At 46.2% G+C, this 19359-nt stretch overlaps 1 protein-coding gene across 11 annotated transcripts in view; it reads right to left on the reverse strand.

Annotated features, from left to right (window-relative positions):
• Positions 1 to 461: 461 nt before the first annotated feature.
• The window catches only part of TMCC1 (transmembrane and coiled-coil domain family 1), an 85844-nt gene continuing 66946 nt past the window's right edge, over positions 462 to 19359 (reverse strand). For 5 of the 11 annotated variants that reach the window (XM_030501258.1, XM_030501250.1, XM_030501251.1 and 2 more), the window contains 3 exons: positions 13878 to 14812; positions 7389 to 7524; positions 462 to 4786 (listed from right to left, as the gene is read on the reverse strand). In XM_030501258.1, coding sequence (XP_030357118.1) covers positions 4472 to 4786; positions 7389 to 7524; positions 13878 to 14416 — 990 coding nt within the window. In that variant the 5' untranslated portion in view covers positions 14417 to 14812 and the 3' untranslated portion in view covers positions 462 to 4471. The other 6 variants (XM_030501256.1, XM_030501261.1, XM_030501255.1 and 3 more) reach the window with 6 other exon arrangements.

Raw genomic sequence — 19359 nt, forward strand, 5'->3', positions numbered from 1 at the left:
GGAATTTGCATTCTGGTTGTGGGGAGACTCTGGCGCCTGCTGTTGCAAGCAGCTGCTTTGGCTTTTTGAGCTCTTGCTGGGTTTACAGCACTTCCATCTTTTCATGCAAAGAGAGAAAACGACGTGGTCCATTTCCTCTTCACAAAATTGTTGCCAACTTGGCATCTGTGGGGATGAGAATGGTGGTGACCCTGTGGAGTGGCTTCCAGACTCCAGGTGGACTGGAAGGAAATGTTGAGGAAGGATGTAGTGCTGCTCTTCCTCCTCCTCTGCCTGCAGAGACCAAGCAACGCAGCCAATGGTGGTGCATGGCTGATCACAGGATGGGGTTGGATGACCGGATCTATGGAGAACTTGCTCAAATTTTAAGCTTTGAGGTCTCAGCACAGCTTTAACATCCCCCACTTCCTTCTTGACCACCCTCTCTCCTCCCCATCCCTTTGGAAACATCCAGATTAGGCCAGTGTTAATAGCTGAGGTCTTTATTTAAAGTTTTTTATATACAGTAAAAGTGTCACAGATAAATCTGTGGCAATCGGACAAGACAAATGTAAATCTCTCTCAACAATTAGCAGCTTAAGATCTATAACTACAGTGTTACGTTCACAAGTGTCATTTCTGTACTTTTCAACCCGTGCAAGTGAGTTTTCTGTTTAATTTTTTTTACACTTTTAAACCACGCTTACAGCTAAGTCAATTGCCTACTACTATACCACCTGGCATACACAACACAGACACACAGGGAGTTTAACTCTTTAGCCACATTCAGAATTCACTTAAAAACTGGCAAAATGATCCAATCTTGAACCCCTTTGTAGCTTGGCTTCTTCTGCTATAATGCTGCTTTTTTAATTAAAAAAAAAAAAAAAAAAAAAAAATTCAAAGCTGAAAGACAGTGTTTTTCTGTCCCAGTGCAACACGTACAGAAGTCAACATTGAATCTGATCAGACCCTAAGAACCCATGGGATTGGAACAGACCAATTCAGTACTTGCTGTGAGCATGCTGAGTAACATTGAACTAAACTAATGAGCTTGAGAGAAAACTTGATAAAATTTAAAATGGTAAATATTTTTTTTTTGCATCAAGACTTTCTTTCTTCTTTATATTGAGGGAAACAGATGAAATTCATCTGAACCACAGAATTTCGATGAAGAGCTGCTACTTTTTTTCTACCTCTTTTCTTCTTCCCTTTTTATAAGCCAAGTTGTTACGTGCTAAACGTATCTAAGCAACTTCAGAATCGTTTCAACTCTGAATACAAAATGTTCTGGGAAACATTCCGCAGCTCAGAGATGGTCACTAAAAAGTTTACATCCATAAGGAAGGCTAATGAAAAGTACTCACGCGCACACTCACATCCATGGCAGAACTGTCTTCTATGCGTCATCCAGAAACGCTTCATCAAGAAAGCAAACACAACCACTTACAAGGAAAGGGAGCTTTAAAGCTAGAATCACATTTCCAACAATATAATCATTGTTCAGCTATCAGAAATCATCACAGACCTTCAAATTGAAGAGAGAGGAAAACCCCAAAACATTCTGCTAATGCAAAAGGCAAAACACACGGCAGTTGTGTTGGGATATGAGAAGTGGATGCAGCATCATAATGGCATTACTGCAGACAACTCTCTGGAATGGAAGAAACTGTCGAGAGAGAAAGGGACAGACAGACAGACAGACATTGTCCAGAACCATATGTACATGGCCTTCACCAAACAGTTTTGAGGTGATACGTTTCTATTAAGCCTGCGCCTTCTGGCAAAGTAGCAAGTGGTATTTACTGAAGATGACACAGAGTTCAGACACTAAAGTAAATTAGGATATAAACAAAAGGAGGGACAAACACTTCCTTCAAATACTACAGATGAGCGGCGTGTCCAGATCCATTGGCTCTCAACTCCTTCCTGCTTTGACCACATAAAAACCTACCATGAGCAATTCTAGCACGATCAAAACTGAGGAAAATGGGTGCAAAGGCAGGGTTTCAGAAATAAAGGCAACAAAGCTTTTCAGTTATGTGCCAAACCAGTTCTTACAGTTATTCACACCTTTGTTTCTGACAATAACTACATAAGGGAAGATGATAGTTACCCACATCATTTGAACCAGCCCGAGAAGGGTGCTAAACAGAACAGAATCTCCCTGGAGCTAGAAGCATGGCCGAGGGAGGGAATGTTTACGCAGTCTTTGCTCTATCTGCAACTCTATAGAAAGCTGATTATTTTTGTCTTGAGTCAGTTGCAATTGGCAATTTGTGTTTTAAGTAGGACAGGAGCAGATAGTGCACATGGTGACAAGGGTGTGCTGCAACCAGTGCACATGGTGACAGGGGTGTGCTGGGGTCCCTGGGAAGGAGGTACCTGAGTTTCCTGCGATTATGGACAAAACACAGCATCTCTGAAGGGAGAAGGATGGTGGGACAGTGGAGGGCTTGTCCCTGCTCGCAATCAGAGACCCTCAAAGCTGTTTACCTACTTTGAGGGAACTTCTCAGAACCCAGAATTTGCACCACAGCACAAAGCCCCAGGCTTCTGTGTGCATACATGTGATGTGCATGTTCCATATATGTATACGTATGACTTCAACCGGTTTAGGTCACTTAGGCAACATTTGATTCCTAGAGGGAACTTAAGCCTGGAAGGAAGGAAAAGAGTAAGACCTAACTTAAAGATAAGATCTAACACCATGAATGGTTTTGAAAGAGAATCCTGGACTCTGTTTGGATTTCATGGGGACAAAAGTTGAACCTTGGGTTGGTAAAAGGGACGCCAGTTAAAAAACCAGCACAGAGTGAACGCAGCCGCCCTGGACATGAGGCATGGCTGCCAGTACCAGCAGGTCACCACCACCGGCACGCTGCTAGGACATGAGAGTTACAGTTGAAGCTGACATTTCCTTTAGAGCCTTGGAAAGGCATCTACACCCAGTACCTGCCCCCATGGCTGAGGAAGAGGATGCTCCCTATGGCACACCACACAAATACAGCATACAAAGACCTCGACACAGACACACAAATGATCTTACCAGAGCCTGACAGGAGGAAAACTTTGGTTTCACTTTTTAGGGGTTTATTTAAAAATTAAATAAGATACTTCTGAGACAACCATTCTTTTAAGTGGGCTGTTGATTCAGTATTTCTTTCCCTAAAAGAATCTGTCTTTTCCCCAGGAGGGGATGAACAAAAATTCCTTGTTCTTATCCTGAGGCCAGGTATGACTGATGACAAGCAAATGAGAAATATAAACACACTCTCCTTCACATCTGGAAAAGGGAGGAGGGAAAAAAAGCCCTGCATGACAACAATGGGTGGAGACAGATGTTTCTCATGATGCTGCATCTGTACACTCAGGAGGCAGATAAATGGCGTATGAACAGCGCTGCGCTTCAGCTAGGCTGGCACTAGAAACTACCCTCTGTCCTCCTCAAAACTGTTTCAGGACAAGACGGCTCACAATTATTCACGCATTTCTTAATTTAAAAACATCACTTCTTTATTTAAAAGGAAAAAAATGAAAAAAAAAAAAAAAAAGTAATGACCCTCCCAACCCCTTCCAAAAAAAAAAAAAACCAACCAAACCCAAAAAACCAAACCCCAATAATAATAATAATAATTATAATAAAAAATCCTATTAGAAACAATAAGGAAGCACTGAGAGTTGGAGTATTACACTCTTCAAGTATGCTGTTCGGATTTTTTTCAAATCTGTGAATATACATACATAAAAAAAACCTTAAAAGTGCAACCAAGGGCTTCTGCTTAAAGGTAAGTATTTCAAGGACTACTTCAAAATACTGTAGTGAGACTGTGCAGTTACTGCGTATGGCATGAGGCTTCCACTTCATTTGCTTAGCCAAGTTAGGCAGCCTTACAGAAAGTTATTGTAAGTCAGGTTAGCACATATGGCGAACCTAGACGCTGAGCTGGGAAGGAGATCCATAGGTCGTTGTTTTTCTCTTGTTAAGGAAAGAAACCACTCTGAACGCATACATTTGGACATGGAATGTGAGCAGACTTCACAGTAAAGGTTTAGTGTTACAGGTTTGCTGTGGTACCATCATTCAAGGCTGCGCACTAGATTTAGCTTTGTGCATCTTAAGCTAACCACGTTCTCTTCTTCCTGACAGGTTTAGTACAGTAGTTCAAGCCACAATTTAAATTGCCCATTGGTATGCTCCAAATTTCTGTATTTTATTTATTTCTTTTGTACACTTTAAAGAATCTTAAGATTTGCATCCAAAGAGAACCATGCTACATAAAAATTACCCAGGATTCTTGCCAAAAAGAGTTCTTGAATAAAATCTAAAAAATACTATTGCAATGCATCTTGCAGAGAAAAAACGTTATTCTAAATGTAAACAAATTCACTCGGACACTTTAAAACTTCAGCACAGTAGCTGCTGACTAATCTTTGCCACACGTGCTCACCGAGAGCGCCGGGGACGCGATGCAGCCGATTCCTGCCGCCATCATCTGGGGGGAGAGAAGAACCGTTCCAAGTAGCCGGTGATGGCGTCCCAGTGCTTCCACAAAAAGGCAATGAAAACCACTATAAATAAAGTGCTGAACGTCCTATTGCGAGTCTTCATGAGGGGCACGACGCAGTTGGCCACAGTGGAGACGAAGACGAGGAGGACGGCCATGACGGCCAGGAGGATGTTGATGAACTTCCCCAGCAGGTTCCTGGCCGTGGCATTCTCCAGCCCCTCCAGCTGCACCACTTGCTGCTGCTGCTGCTGCAGCTCCATCTTGGAGATGCGGGTCTGGCATGCTTCCAGCGCCTCCTGCCAGCAAGAACACACCGCTGGGTTGACAATGCCCCACAGGCCACCCCATGGTGGCCACCCCATGGTGGCCAGCCCATGGCTGTGACCTTACCAACAAGGCCAGACCAGGGCCCTCCTTGAGCAGGACATGAGTCACTGCACTGATTTCATATCCTGCAGCAGGAGGGCAGGCAGCTGTGCCAATGAAGGTGAGGAGCCCCTCGTTAACTAGGTGCTGCAGTCTGCAATGCACCATCTCATTTACACCAGAGAGGCTCAACAAAGAGGTGACAGGCTGGGTACAAGTCAGGCTTTGTTAAAAGCTTCAGCTGCCACTTTGCACTGTCAGCTGCCTGCCCTTGCATGTGGTGCAGTGGTCACCTGAGACCTCACCATCCTTCCTGCCTTGCCAGGAAAGGATGCATGGAAGCCAGAGGGAGCAGGATGCTGACAGCCCTCAGCAATCAGTCTTTGTCCAGAAAGGGGGGTGCTACCTGGTGAGCTGCTCACTTCTGCTTTGGTTTCAAGGGACCACTGAGGGGACAAAGGTGCTGTGTCTGGCAAGCACTCTTCCTCCTCTTCTGGGATGCACATTCCCAGAGCCTCCCATTTTCATCACTTTCCTTGCTTGTGCTTACCCAGCCCTTCTGTAAGCCCATTCAATTCTCTAGTCAACCTGGCAGAAAGCTAAATCAACAGAAACAACTAACCAAAAAGGCTTGGCCACATTTTGCTTGCTTAGTGAGCATGAGCCCAGGGAAAGGTTTGAGGAGTACCAAGGCTGGGGCTGCACAGCAGCATGGTGTGGCATTGCCATAGCTCTGGGTGACACTGCAAGGGCTGGAGAAAGGAGCTGTCTAGGAGATGGGTAAGAGGCATGAGATTTATGAAACTCCCTCTAGGAAGAGGCAAACCAAAGCTATGTGGAAGGAGACTATCCTGGACAAAACGTCTCTAAGCTGTTGACTTGGGGGTGATTGTTTATGGACCTTTCACCATGCTGAACCTCAAGAGGACCAACCCAACCCACAATACAACACTGATGACATGAGTGCGTGGGCTAGGGAGAAGAGAGGTTTTAAGGCAATTAATGCAATGAGACATTTCTGCTCTTGGAGATACCGAGTTACAGCTTTTCCATTAATGCTCCCTCAGTGTTGCTTTTCTCAGACATAAAGGCCACCATCAGGTAACATCTAGAAATCTGCAGCAAGTAGCAGTCTCTCTCAGATTGATCATTGCAATCAGATTTGTTCCTCTGCAACATCAGCCGATGCTCTTAACTAGTTTTTCATGCAAGAAAACTCAACACTTACCTTTTCCCCAGCAAAGCTGAGAATAATCTGTCCCCATTTGCAAGTTTACACTTTGTGATTCAGCGCTTTTAGTGAAGATTAAAAAAAACTATTGAGAAATCCCCACTTCAATTTAAGTTTTGAACCTTACTTCTTCCTGCCGTGTTAAATTAGAGAGGAGAACAAAACTCGAGTATTGTAACATTCCCCCAGGGGAGAGCCTCCTGTTTATCAGAGGCCATGGCACCAATGTCCACAGACACTGATTTATTTTAACCTCAACTTAAAGGTCATTGTCACCTGTTACATTTCTCTGTCTTTGCATCATGTCAGTGGAGGTCAATGAAATGCGAGGGCTTCTCTTCAGTAACAGTCCATGAAGGCATAGTGCAAAACTGCTCAGCCTGTTCTAACCACGAGCAGCCTGGAAGAGCATCGACCCAACTGGACCGGCAGCTGGATCTAGAAGCGTGCCAAAAGCACAGCCTGCTCTGTCTGAAGAGGAAATCACCTGGCTGCAGCACCTCGAGGGGGAGGAAAGAGGGAGACCTCTGACCTACAATGCTCTGCTCACACTATAAATATCTCACATCAGCAATCAGAACCGAGATGCCTGCTAAAACTAGCACAACAAGCACTTAAAATGGATGACAGACCCATTTCTGAATAGGCCTTTCTTTTCAATATTTAGCATCTGCCCAGATAATTTCCCGGGTCTTTTGCTCTGCGGAAAACCCTACAACTTCATCACCTCTGTTTCCATAGCTTTGGTCTTGCACATACTGAAAGAAACTTCTGTTTTAAAAACAGCTCCTTAATTGGGCAAGACCATCAGAAAGAATTGTTTTCTGACTCAATGCAGTGGATACCCAAAGCCATTTTCCCTTAGCTATAGTGACCACTGCTGTAAAACTAGCGACACAGGGACACACCCTAAGGTCTGCTTTTACAAAAAAAGTGCTTAGCTCATGGCCCATCACTTTCAAACATGGCCCTACAAAACCTGTGCAAAACGTGGGTGCAGGCTTCCACTCTGCTACACCCGAATTGAAACCGCTGCTCCGGAGGGAGGGGCAGGCTCCCCTCCACAAGTGAACCTGCTGCTGCTGCACAGGCACAGCCCTCACAAGAGAAGTTCCTTCGAGAGATACCCGAGGGCCAGAAATGGAATAAAGGCCCTTCCAGAACTCCCCATATGCAGTTTAGCAATAAAGCTACAAGGATTAAAACCAAATATTGAACCACAGAAGTCTTTCAAAAGTGAATGAGCTACAGAAAGAGCAGGCTGAAGGCAGGACTTGAGTCTCCTTGCTTCTGTCACCCACCTGGATGTCCCGGGCTCTCTCATAAGACTGATAGGCAATTTTCTCCTCCATGCTGGCAAGCTCCTGTTTTAAATTGAGGATCTCATTCTGGTGGAGCTCAGTCAGGTCATTTAGCTGCTCTTCAAGTCTTTCACATCTAGAAGTGACATACATGGTATAGTAGCTTTAATGAGAAGAGGATGACAAAATTACACCAGTAACAACCAAGCAATGATCATCATAGACTTTTTACTGCCAACTTAGTGGCACCTCAGTCATTTCACACATACGCATTACAGTGTAAGGCCCTCTCACTGGGAATTAAGGAAATCCTTTCTACCAGGTAAGGCAGTGTTAATCCTGTTTCTGTCCTAGGGAAAAACAGAGTGGTTAAATACCAACTGTCAAGTGATGCAAGAAATCAAGGACAGAATTAGAACAGAGCAAGTTATTCCCCAAACTTCCATGTAAAGCCAACAGTTCCCTTCCGATACCATAAGCTCTTAAGCATTTTCATCTACACTTGAAACAGTAACAGGCATAGAAATGACACAGAAAATAATCGTGATGATGCCTCAGAGAACATGACAGCCCTGACTGATCTCTGCATGCGAGGTCACACGGATATCTGACTTATTTTTCATCTCCCACAAATGATGCAACTCAACTATCAAAGACCATCACATTATTCATAAGGAGGGCACATGAATCATTAACCTGCAGGCTTATTTCTCAGTTTGCTGCTGGTGAGCGGCCTGGGAGCAGTCCTGAGGACAAGGGCTGCCCAAAAAACCTGAGTTACAACAATTCTGAGAGATGCCATTTTGTTCCTCATTGAGGGAGTTCTAAATTGACTTCAATGATAGCTCCATAACGTTGTTTTAGCACTTCCAAAATATATTAGGGATACTTTGGCATTTGTATGCAGTGCTTCATTTTTTAAATTCAAAGTCCATATTTACAAGTAACTCGTGCTTCAATACCCTTTTAGAATCAGGCAATTATTGCTATTACTTCCAAGAGGTAACACACACAGAGAGCGAGGCTGCAGCCAGAGGTTGGGAGCAGTGAGCAGGGCACCATCCACACCACCCCTTCCACCATGCTTCCCACCTGCTTCTCACTCCTGGTTCATTACGAGTGCTGGTAACTAAGGAATGGGTACAGCTATCACGGCCATGGGGTTTTCCCACTCTTCATTGTAACAGCATGGAAAAGGCTTACCATACAGCTCTTATCATCTGACCCTTGATACTAATAACTGAGAAATTTCTAAGGAATTCAACAAAGAGATAATTCCTCATTTTAATTTCAGTTCCCCTCTGACTCCATCTGAATTTAATTCATACACGCACACATATGAAATGAATAAACAATACTTATCTAGAATGATGAATTCAATTACAAGTTCTAAAACCAAGACAAAAATCCTGCTTCTGGGTTTTGGGGGTTTTTTAATGATTTTTTTTTTTTGCTGCTTCACAAGCTAAATATTCAGGCTGTGTAGGCAAAAGCTCGTCTTTAAAAACAGTCTTGGGTTTTGTTTTTAATTGAAAAGTCTGAAGAGAATTTCCATTTACATTCCCAATGCAATATTGCTTCAAACTAAGGAGGAGTCAGACACAGCACGACCATTTCCAGCAATGAAACACATGCGGTCAACCAGCAGTGAGGCTGAGACAACTGCCAGCTGACCCGGCTCAGCCCAGAAGGTGCCACAAGAGCTGTGCAACGAGACAGGACACACGAGAGAACTGGTTTTCCAGGAACAACAAGCTGCAAACAAGGGAATAGCCATGTAAAGACTGGCTAAAGAAGAAGGAGCTCAGGTAATTAATATTGCCATTTGTTCCCACCCAACCTAAAACAAATCAGCTTGCCAACCACCAAGAAATCACAAGTAAACCCGCTCTAAGTCTCAAAAGCAGCATCAGTTACTTGAAATACATTCAGTTTGTTAACATATTACAAAATTCTCCAGGGGGTTTATTACACAAAAAGGGACTTAAGCATTTCTGAAAATATCATGATTATGCCTTTTAACCTCCTCCCACAAAGACACCCTTCATAAAGCAGCTGTTCCCAGCCAGCTTAAATCCTGTTCTCTAGCAAGAAACGATTGTATTTTAATAACTTCAAAACTACCTCGATCTACAGGAAACATAAGGAAACCCTGCAAATCTGTATAGTTAAGAGTTTAACGTGATTTGCAAGAGGGCTGGCTCCCTGCCCTGCCTGCAGGACTACAGGCTTGCTCCTGAACTATGCTTCACCTCTCTGCTCGACCCTGGAGCTGCTGCAGTTTACACCCAAGAACTATTCCCACTTTCAAAAACTGGCATTAGGGAGCTGCTGGAATCAGGTTATTTAGAAAACAAAACACCCCCCCACACACACCCCCTTCCCACACTTGGTTTTGAAATTACTCTTCCTCCATTTACCTTCTTTTCACTCCTTGTCCCATTATCTACAATTCAGAAAACTTTTTTCCTGCTGTTTTCTACTGGTGCTCAAATTTGAAAAGCTAAGAGCAGTTCATGTGACTTACAGAGCCCAAAGCCAGGGTTTTCCTACTGAAGGATGGTTCACATTTAATTCAGAGGTATTACAGAAATACCACCTGTCAAGAAGGTTAAGATTATACTCACACTTCCCTCTCTAACATACGAATGCCACTCTATACAACAGACTCTAAACTTGTTTGTGAATATTGCAGCACCCTGAATGATCGAGTCCCACTTTATGTCCAGTACGGAAAACTCCTTATTGGAGTCCAAGAATTATTTTTTCATTAGCTGAAATGTGAAATTTCTTCTTAAATATTACTAGCCTCTAGACTGACAAGCTCCTGCACAGAAATTTTGCTGCGTAACAGTCTAGTGCCAGCTGTCACATGTATCTTGGAGATCATCACAGATAGGTGTTCAGCTGAAGTGTGGGAAATGGGAACACTCCATTCAAAAAAGCCATGTCACACTTCCACATGTTTTCTGAGGCTCAGTGCTTGGGAACCAGGGATGTGATCTGGGAAAGGCTAAACACAATAATGGCCATCTCATTTTTTTTTAATGGCTTTAAGGCATTTTAAAGTAATAGCTGTAAAATACATGACTAATACAGCATATGTAAGGGATAGATGAGATGAAAAAGACATTTTATCTGCACTCAGTAAGTATTCTGGTGAGTAAAGAAACTCACAGCTGGGTGAGCACCTGCCTGATCCAACACGCTGCCCTCACTGCTGGCCACACTCCAGAACAGCCTCTTCAACCGCCCTAGACCCCAGAGGATTGATCTGGTTTACAATACATCATGAGAACAGACTGAAGTCCAACACTCAGACTTCAGCAAAAATCAGGCAAATGACAGCACCAGCATCTAGTATTTTGGCTGATGGATTTCTGTGGACAGGAACATGCGAGACCTAAATATCCTTTCCAAGGATACCAGGCTTGGGAAGAAATCCAAACTCTCAGACTGGCCACACTCCAAATATGTGAGCTCATGATTTCACTGCGTACAAACAGGTTCCTGAAGGGACACACAAGATGAAAATACTCAGCAGGAACTTTATTTCAGTCTCAATAGGCACAGAAAGTCCCTGCTCGTACCAGTAAACAATTGCCACCTTCCCACCGATGAGATAAGCAACAGGCAACTCAGCGCCTGCTCCCGGTGCAGAAGAAACACAATGAAGGCCAAGGCGCCGCCAGAATCTTCCTTCCTCTGTGACTCAGCCCCGGTGCAGTGCTCCGGGGCTGGCACATGCTGCCAGCAGGCAGGCAGGGCAGCACAGCCCCACACCGCAGCAGTGGAGCCGCAGAACTGGAGTGACTGCACCAGCAAGTCCCTGCCTGGAGCCAGCTCACAAACCAGCAGCTACGTGGATTGATAGGCAAGGTCTGGAAGCAGGGAGAGGGAGGAGACTGAGGAGGCCATGGAAAACCTGTGAAGTGAGCCATGGCTGATAAACAGAAATTGCACAAACACACAAGGAAAAAAAGATCAGGACCTGCGAAAAAGAACATCTAAGAAAGAGGAAATGGACAAAGACCAGGTCAGAAAACGTCACAGCACCTGCTTTTGCCAGCTTCCAGGTATAACACACTCGGTGTGAGTAAAGGCTTCTCCAAAATACTTCTTCTAAGCTCTAACTGAACTCAGTGCTTGTTTTTGAAAGCTTCCCAGAAGTAGAGCAGAGTTATAACTGGCTTTTAAAGCCAGTTATGATTAATTTGAATCCCCAGCTCCAAACCACAACCTCTATTCCCATCTTCTCATTTTTTCTGAAGAGAGCTGAGGAACTAGAAACGTTCCTGCTCAGGGGAACAGGAGCCAGCCCCCTCCATCAAGGCAGAATCCTCCTCTGCCCTCAGACACATCACGTAACCTTCCAGGTCTCAAGGTGATGTTGGCTTTTATCTTCATGATGGTTTGAAGTACAGAAGGTATCAAACAAGAATCTAGATTTGTACGGTAAGGTGTTAATCTCACTGTGATTAACCCATGAGCTCCTCACAGATCATGCAGTTACCTGCTCACCTCTGAGCCTGTGGGGACAAGGGCACTTCATATGGTTTAACTGGTCCTCTTTAAAGGTCATACCTTTAATTAATTTACGGCAACTTTCCAAATGGCAGGTCTAAATTATTATCTTTTTAAACATTTATACGCCAAATACAGATTCTCCCAGAAGCTTTTCACTCCAGGCTGTCTTGGTGAGTGGTTAGGCTCTAGCCTCACCTCAGTAAAGGTTAACGGCACACGACAGATAGGACTTCATACTGCACTAGCATGAGGACCTACATGAACCCTGCTATGTGGTGTTAGGGAATAACTAGCCAGTTTAGCTGACAACATACATCAGTCCCCAGGGTCTTCTATTATACTTTCAGACCACTCCTTCAGCTGTACGGTGCTTGCATATAGTGTTCCACCATGAATGCCTGCTGCTGTATTTGGGAAACAACAACCTACACACAACAGACAACAGGACCCCTCTCTGGTGGGGAACAGAAGATCAAACTCCATACCACGCTGTTATGTGACTTGGTGACAATGAGGCACTAGGAACCAAAGTTGCTGTGCTGGGCGCTGCTCTCAGCCAAATAGCTGATTGTTGCAAAGCGAGATTAGGAAGTGGTGTTGGGCTGGCTTTGTCTATCCAAGCTTTGCAAAGGACACAGAAAGCTTGCTGTCTCTACAAAATCCTATAAGGCTAAGCCTTTCCAAATGTTTTTCCAATGATCTGGCACCAGTTTGTCTAAAGAGCTGTAGGGCAGCTCCATGTTGTGCTCTGCAAACCAACGCAGCAAGTAGAACATGGTACCTGTCCCCACACCCAGCAGCTCTGCTGAACCTCACAGGTTGTGCTTCACAGCCTGGCCAAAGTGACAAAGCCCAAAAGCAACCTTATTACAAAAGCCTGCTGTCCTCCACCAGAACAAGGACTTGGGTCCCTTGCATTTGTTGTTTGAAGTTTAAGAAGTGCAGTTTAAGAATCTCATTGATTTAGGCTGCAGTGTCCTGAATGGCCACAGAAGGGCAGCTGGTAACTCTTCCCTCCAGAGCCTGGAGACAAGCCCTTGTGCCCAGTGTGTGACGGGGAGGACACAAGACATGGACAGCACAGGGCAGCCTACTGAAAGCTCTTTCCCACCCAACAAGGAAGGGAACGGAAAGTGCTCCCTGGCGCATCTCCATGGGTTGCCTTCCTTGGCAGGGAGATGGGGGTAGCCTGGGGGTGGTAGGAGCAACTGGCTGCCACACCACACTGCCTTCCTTCACCTCTCCTCTGTGACCTGATCAGGGACAGCAGTACTGCAGCACCTCCTCAGCCCTTCCATTCCTTTCAGCAAGGGGAAGGCTGACAGAAACACAGATTACCCACTTCCAGAGCCAAGTGACCTCCATGACAAGAGCACTGCCAATATTTACATTTAATTTCATTTGATTTAATTGAACCCTGCCTCTATGGGGCTGAGTGCAGAAGGGAAGGGGATAATCTAGTTTTGGCACATGGGCAAGACCATGTCTTTTTGGAGAACCCTAAGCAAGCTGGAGCTTTCTTTCTCTGGTAGATATGGACCCAAGCACTGAAGGAGGCAGGGTCAGGATACTGCCCACATGTAGTTCCCTGTCTCTTGCCTTGACCCCAACCTTTGCAAGATATTCGCAGGGCAAAGCACTATCTGGATAACAGTAACTGCATCAATATATTCCTGGTCTTTTGGGACCCTGTTCTAAACCTCTTGGGTTTAACTTTGTATCTTTAAAACACTACAAAATAACCTTTTTTCCTCACTATTTCTTTCTTGTACAGAAAGGGAGATGAGCAGCAAGACAACAACATTTACAAAACACAAAGCTGGGAGAGTGAAATCCTGAGAAGACCACAGAGCTTCCCATCTGAATCAGGCTGCTGGGAACAGCCTGCTGAGCAGTCCTGTCCAGGACTGGTGCTCTGCAACTCACAGTATTTAATTCAAAACACAACACCAAAGCACCCACCTGTACCGCTCCTCTTGCAGCGTCTGCATTATTAGCGAGTAGTCCCTCTGATAGCGAACCTTAAGGTCCTCAAATGATTCTTCCAGTCTTGCCTGTGTCTCTCGAATTTCTTGAATCTCATGCAGTATTGCATCAAACCCTGAGCTCTGCATATCCAGAGTGTTTGTTTTGGAGCTAGAAGCTCCCACAGGGCCCCCTGTTGTGCTGTTGGCTCCCACTGAGCCCGATGTGGCACTGGAGCAATCCTCCTCACTGCCATATTTTGGGCTTGACTGAAAGTTCTGAATAACACCTAAAGCCTTGCCTCCTGTCCCATCTTCCTGGCCTTCTTCTAAGGAGTCTTTCAGATTAGCAATGTTGTCTGCACTCCCAAATTTGTTCCTTATGAGGGAGGCAATCTCCCGGGGTTTGGAAACCACAGCTCCCGCTGCTGAATGAGTGGCTTGGGAGAAACTGGAAAGCCCACCTTTCACACTGTCTACTACTCCCTCGCTGAAGCCAGTGACTTTTGCTCCAACATCTTTCAAACCCTGATGCATATCCCTGAAGACATCCTTCGGCTGCCGAGGGATCCCATTCTGCTCAATCTCTCGCAGCTTTCGATGGTAATGTTCTAGTTTCTTCTGCAGCTGCAAGATGGTCTGGGCTGACTTTTGATTTTTCTTCTCAAACACCTGCTTAATGCGGGCACTCTGTTGCTTGTCTGCGTTGTTGGCCAGTTTCAGGTACTCTGCCACATTGTCATCACGGGCTGTTTGTTCAATTTTGATCTGCTCGGTCAACTTCAGTATCTTCTGCTGCAGGTGTGTGATAGCCACCTTTGTACGCTGAGGATCTGGGGTCCCATCAACAGAATCTGCGTTGATGCTGCCATCAGTGCTCGAGGCCACAGCACTGGAGGTCTGTGCTAAGCTGCTCACGTCCAACCGCTCAATCTAGGCAAGGAGAGAGAGACACACATAAGTGCTAATTACCAGCTTCACTAACATAAACCCCATCCTTCTTTGTGCTAACACACTTGACAAGTAGATGTAATTGTGCAGAAATGCACCTTTTTTCAGCTGCCCAGGGCATGGTACCAACCAATTGAGCTTCATATGCTTTACAGACATCTAGTAAAAGCTGAGAAAAAAGCAAAACCTCTCATACTTAAGCCAGCTTAATGGCCTCAAACCACCAAAAACTCAAGTACAGATAAAGACATGGCACCCACGTTTGGCAGGCTGAGTTCTCTGAAGCCTTGGTATGAGGCCATCAGCTCTGTCAGCCGGTGAGTAAAGACAGAGAAGGTAACTGTGGAAGAGCAAAAGCCACACAGATCAGTGCACGGCAAACCCAAGTTATTACCAGGGCTTCACCTGCTGCACGAAAGCAACGACAAGGCTTAGCAGAAACCAGAGGGTTGCTAAGGCCAGAGCTTCAAGCAGAAATAGAGCCCCACGGAGCCCGCCCGTGAGCGGCGAACCTGCGCGCGGGGGCCTCGGCGGGTGGCACGTGCCAGGGGACAAACCCCGCTTTTAGCTCCCAAGTTAAACGCTGTTTCAGCGCGCAGGAACCCCGCGCGGTGACCGAGCCCCGACGTCTCCCCTGGGCCGGCAGAAGCCGGGACCCGGCGGTTCAGCCGCCCCAGCGCCCCCGCGCCCGGTACCTTGTTGCGGCGCAGCAGCAGCGCGCGCTCCCAGTGCATGGCTCCCGCCGCGCGCCCGCATGGCTGCGCCGCCACACCTGGGCCCGGCCCTCCCCGCAAAAGGCGCCGCGGAGCAGAGCGGTCCCGCCCCCGGCCCCGCCCCAGCGAAGGGCGCCCCGGCCCGGGCGGACGCGGAGGCAGAGCCCGGCGGCGGTCGGGGAGCGGCGGCCCGGAGCCGGCTCCCGGCGGGAAATCTACCCTCGCTGAATTTAGACCAAACGCACGTTCCGGCCGCTGCAGCCGCGGCAAACGGCCCTGGGGCCCGTGGGATGAACCCGCTGCGATTCGCACCCCACACGCCCAGCAAACAAGCAGTAATGGTGCGTGCTTCTGCTTCCCCGCACACAGCAGCTCCTCTTAAACACGGGGCAGCATCCCGGATTATTCTATTTAAACAACTACCGGCGAACTCATGTCTTACTCCTAAAACAACTACGAGCTAACCCATAGCTCACTTCCCAAGCGTAGAACTCATTTCCACATTTCTCTTGTCAATATATACTTTACAAAACAAAAATGCTACTGGAGGTAGCTGCACCCTCTCCCTATTCCCAATAGTCTCCATCTAACACAACAGCCACAAGGCCCCGCAGCAGCTGGCAGCACTGAGTAGGTCAGCAAGGCCCCTTCCCAGCAGCAAGATTCTCCAACTGATTCATTTTCTAGAGGAGTTCACTTGGTGGAAACCACAGAGTATCAGCTGTCAGTCTGCAGTGACTGCAGAAATATCAGCTGCCCTCTGAAGCAGGCTTAGCTGTAGAAACCTCGGCTCTCTGGACACGTTAATGAAAAACTAGTGCTGAGAATTCACATTAATCAGTGGGACCAACTATATGCATGACACTAGCGCTGCACAGAGAACATGCTGTCTCTGGGATCTAGGCACAAGTATATTTCAAAGCAGTACACACTCAGTAAGACACTTCTCCTTGGGATTTGTAATTTCATTAAGATTTTCCTGGGACTGTCACTGACCTGATCTCTTCGTATGGTCTAGAAGGAAGCACAGACCCTGGGTGCACAGGACACATAGAGTGCCAACCTGTACATCACTGCTAGCTTGTGCTCCACAGGTCCTCCACGTGCAATAGTGCACAGCCCCATTTGCTGCTTCGTCAGCCTGCCGTAATCCGCATGGCAGCGTAGGCTTTTCCATTCAGCATATTGATGCAATCTTATTACTCCTCTTAATTGCCTTACAAAACAAGCTGCCTTCTCAGAAAGACTCTATCAATCCCTCTGTAACAACCTGTCTGCTCCAGAGGAAGGAAATCTCAGTATTAATGGCAGATGAAAAAAAGAAAGACCCACAGATGTGATGGAAATTTTTCAGAAACAAATTCGAAATATTCCCCCCCCCCTCCAGTATTTGCCCTGGGCAGTGGTACAGGCGAGCGAGAGTGGGTCTGACCCAGTGCCACAGACCAAACATTTCTGCAGATCATGTTGGGCTGTCAGCTCTGCCACAGCACAGATCTGCTCCGAGGTGAAATCTGCACATTTCAGTGTTGTAGAACTAATGGGACTTCAACATCACTTTGCAATACAGAGTTTCTATCTGCGTAACTTACTCCCAGTTGGGTGTGATTAGCGTGTGCGTACAACTACTATACGTTACACTAATAGAACACTCTTCCTCTCAGACACACGTCTTTCTGAGAAAAATTTTGTACAGACTTTTTCTTCCCCCTTTTTAAAGTCAGTTGACTTCAGTGCATCTCCTTAGGTCATCTTCCTATATCTGTGACAGAAAATAAACCAGAAGAGCCATAGCAGAATAAACCATGTTGGGATAATTACTCTAATTACCAGCTGCATGGATATTATTCTGGAATAGCAAGATGGGTTTTTTCCAGTTAAAAAGCAAAGGGCTGTACAAAGTGCTGTTCTGGAACAGAACCGAGATCATTTAAGTACTTTCTCCGTATTGACAAGGCTTTAGAAAGGGAAGACTCAGCACAAACTGGGTCCCTGGGAAATGCTGGTGACATATTGTTGATTTAAGATGACTGGCAATCTGTCCTGAAAAGATGCTGCCAAATTAAATACTCTAATGGTCAATGTTTGTCTAAAAATATGGATTACAATTCAATTAGTCAATCTCCCTTGCAAGTACAGTTTTCCAGCACATTGACTCAGCCCAGCTGGAGTGGGCCGGCATGACCTGCCAGGAGGGACACCGAAAGCTACTCAGTGTTGTGCTGTGAGCCGAGTGGAATCGTGTGAGGCCCTTATGCTTCCTCCCCTTTTGGCATTGCTGAAGATTAAACACAATAGTTCCTTCAAAGGTGTTTCACCCTTCTTTGAAAACTACTTCAGCAAAGGCACATACCACACGGCCACTCACCAAGAGGATGGATTGGTTTTTAAACAAGCAGGGCAGCTGGCTTGGGCAAACAGCAGAGCTCGGAGCAAGCCTACTGGAAGGAGTTGGCTCAGCTCCTGCCTCTCCTCCCTCATGCGGAGCTTTAAAAACATGACTGAAAAGCATCATGTTACTTGGAATAAAAATATGTAGGGCAAGGTGAGAGAAGAGAGCCGGGAATGACAACCATGAGAGCAGACCCGGGAGCGAGCTCACAGTGCACAAGCTGCCCGGATGAGCCACGCTTCCCGGTGAGCGGCAGCCAGCACTAATCACAAAGGAACTCAGAAGCTGTGTGGTTTCCTTTTCCCACTGCTGAAGGCAGGACAGTGACACAAGCAGAAAAATCTGGGAGACTCACTGGAAAGCCCTAGGTTTGGAGCACCATCGCCAGCAGCTTCACTGGTGGGACAGTGCGACGCAGGGGCAGGCACAGGAGCCACCATGGTTACAAGACAGTCCGTTCATCAGTAAATAACATCTCTAAGTAACACCTTCTGGGGAATAAAAATTAGAGGGGAGGAAAAAATAGAGCATCCTTTGCGTCTGACCATGTCCACGGTTACAGTGTCCACCTTGCACCTTCCCTCGGTAAGGGCCCAGTGCACATACATGCTCCTGCACTATATGACATCTGCCTTGGCTTTCCTGCCAAAAATACAAAAGAAAAACAAAGAAGAGGACCAGTGTGATTCCTCATGACACACCATGCAGTTAACCCTGCAACACTTTATTTGCCTACTGAATCTCCAGAAACTACAGCTGCTTTGCATTTTAACAGGCTTCCACCTACTTACCCACAGAAATTGCTGGTCATTGTTGCCAGCAACTGCTTTGAGCTGTCGCTATTACACTCCCAAATCCAAAAGAAAACCAGAACTGGCTAAGGAAAGCTCACAGGCAGATGGGCAGCTCAAGGAGGTCTTGCTGTGCATTTTTCATAGTACGGCTCACTGGTTAGATTATAACTGGGGTTTCTAAAAGAGATAAATAGCCTTTGCCCGCTGGCAATTAACCCTCAAAATGGTGGGAAGATCATCCTGGTTATGGGAAAAAAGCACTTTGAGAAAACAAAAATGAAAAAATGACCCCGAAAAAAAGACAAGAAAAAATTCCAATACAATTCCTTTGCTTGCCCAGGATAGCAGCTAGAGCTGGGAACCCACACTGGTAACACCAGGAGGAAATGGCTTTATACCTTACTCATGGTAGTTAAATGATCATGAGTGATGATCCCTGTGATACGCATGTGCTCCTGCACACCACCCAGAGCCAGGAGTGTGCTCCCACACGGCCCTGCTCTGCGCAGAGGTGAAGAACTGGCAGGAACCTGACACAGACAGGAGGGCAACAGAGCTCCGGAGACTTGAGCGCTGTTCAGCATTCCCTGTCTTTGGTGGGGGTGCCAAGGAAACCACCCAGCGAAAAGG

This window comes from Strigops habroptila, chromosome 11, assembly GCF_004027225.2.
Source record: "Strigops habroptila isolate Jane chromosome 11, bStrHab1.2.pri, whole genome shotgun sequence".
NCBI classification, from domain to species: Eukaryota; Metazoa; Chordata; class Aves; order Psittaciformes; family Psittacidae; genus Strigops; species Strigops habroptila.